Genomic DNA, 1,837 nt, shown 5'->3' with positions numbered 1-1,837 from the left:
CTTCTACTCCTTTCAGTGTTTCCTTTGTGTATATACCAACCCCTCTATGACAATGTAATGCATTTTCGTTCATAAATAAGTCATACCCTGGGATATGAAATTCTGTTCTGTTAGGTAGATATCTGCAGTTTTTTGGATACATCTCTGTAACTCCTATTATGTCGGCTTCGATTCCAAATTGCCTAAGCTTTAATTCCTCAAATTTATTAGGTAGACTATCAGCATTTGTATAGAATACTTTTAATCGGTCCTGAGAGTTTGTGTGTTGTATTTTTTGCCTGATTTTAGGTTCCTTTCTTTATTTGCCGGACAATTTTTCTGTCCCAAGGTGGGCCCCTTACTCGAAATACATATTTCCCCGACTGAGATTTTTCTGTGTTCATGCGATTTGCATCGTCTCTTAGTTTTGCTTCATTTTCTCTTTCAGTTTTCGTTAGGTCGTTGCTGATCCTAACTGATTTGTATTCCTTAGTTGTTTGCAGCTCCCTTATGTTTTTAAAGAAGAGCTTTTTATCCTCTATTGATCCAAATGAAACCAATATTGGCCTTGGTTTTGCATCTTCATTTTCTTTGGCATTGCTTTCAGGCTTCTTAATTTTCCCTAGACGTACCACTTTAGTGATACTGTCAAGCAGTTCCTTGTTAAGTTTACAAGCTGACAAGATATCCCGTATCGTTTTCTCATCCTTTCTTTTTCTTTCGCTTCCCTCATTGCTTGTTTGTTCTTCAATTCCAAAACAGATGATGTTATTTTCCCTTTTCTTTCTATCTTCTAGTTCTGATAGAACTTCTTGGGTGTTGGTGGTGGTTTTGGGGGCTTCTGTCGATAGAGACTGTGTTTCTCTATTTACTCCAGTTGCCATTTCCTCCTTTATAATGTCCCTCACTTTGTTTTCATCACATTTGTTCTTGAGTTCAGATTCAATTTGCGTGATCCTTGTTTCAAACTCGTTCATTATTTCCTTGCATTTCTGCTCAATCATTTTTTCATTGTTAATATTCTTTTCTATATGGACTCTGCATGGAGCGCAGAACCACATAGCATTCGACTTTGAGAGTACAGCGTACTCATTGTCTCCCTTGTCCAAGCATTTAGTGCAGAAATGGCCTTCGCAGCGTTGACATTCTAATAGTTTAGAATCCTTATCTGTGTAGAGTTTGTTGCAAACTGAACAAGTCCATGGCTCTTCTGTCCATGGAGCAGTGAAAGATCCTCCAGTTGATATAGATTTTTCCTTTGCTCCCCTTGTATTTGACGTTCGATTACTCTTCCGCAAGCCGTTGTCCGCGACGTCCGATTTGTTTACATCTGGTCCAGTAGGCATGATCGCGAATTTTGGATGATTCACGTTCTAGATCGCTACTTTGTTTTATGTGGGACTAGAAAATGGTTCTAGTAACCTATTAAACAACAAATATCATAAAACTTGTACAATTATAATGGTTTAGAAGTGAAAAAAAATGCAATAAACTATTTTTTTGTAACTATATTCAGCGTTGTTTCAATTCGGCAAAAAATGTTGTAATAATCCTTTTTTGTATCAATAAAAAAACTGTATTTTAAGTACAAATAAAGCGACGAGTAACAGTTTTTTTGTACATTAAAAATACTTAACTTAAGTGACATGTGTATATATTTATTTTCCTTGAAGGTCATGTTACTAACAAGTACGTTTAAATATGATTGCAGGTGAATCACCCCGCAAAGGAATGCAGAGGTTGCGTAGCCGCAATATGCTTTATTTTAAGTATTACGGATGGAACAAAGTAGGGTACCAGGTAGATTGTTAATTTTTAAATACTTCAAAAATACGCGTACCTGTTAACTCAATACTGT

General features: G+C 36.3%; 1 protein-coding gene across 1 annotated transcript; it reads right to left on the bottom strand.

Annotated features, from left to right (window-relative positions):
* Nucleotides 1-253: 253 nt before the first annotated feature.
* LOC138313474 (uncharacterized protein MCAP_0864-like) lies at nucleotides 254-1,452 on the bottom strand. The gene has a single exon (XM_069253898.1). It carries the CDS (start codon nucleotides 1,323-1,325, stop codon nucleotides 285-287), a length of 1,041 nt encoding a protein of 346 aa, XP_069109999.1. The 5' UTR covers nucleotides 1,326-1,452; the 3' UTR covers nucleotides 254-284.
* Nucleotides 1,453-1,837: the final 385 nt, after the last annotated feature.

The sequence above is a fragment of the Argopecten irradians genome, unplaced genomic scaffold (genome assembly GCF_041381155.1).
Source record: "Argopecten irradians isolate NY unplaced genomic scaffold, Ai_NY scaffold_0700, whole genome shotgun sequence".
Classification (NCBI taxonomy): Eukaryota; Metazoa; Mollusca; class Bivalvia; order Pectinida; family Pectinidae; genus Argopecten; species Argopecten irradians.
The sequence above is the reverse complement of the archived record's forward strand: the minus strand, read 5'-3'. Positions and strand labels throughout refer to the sequence as shown.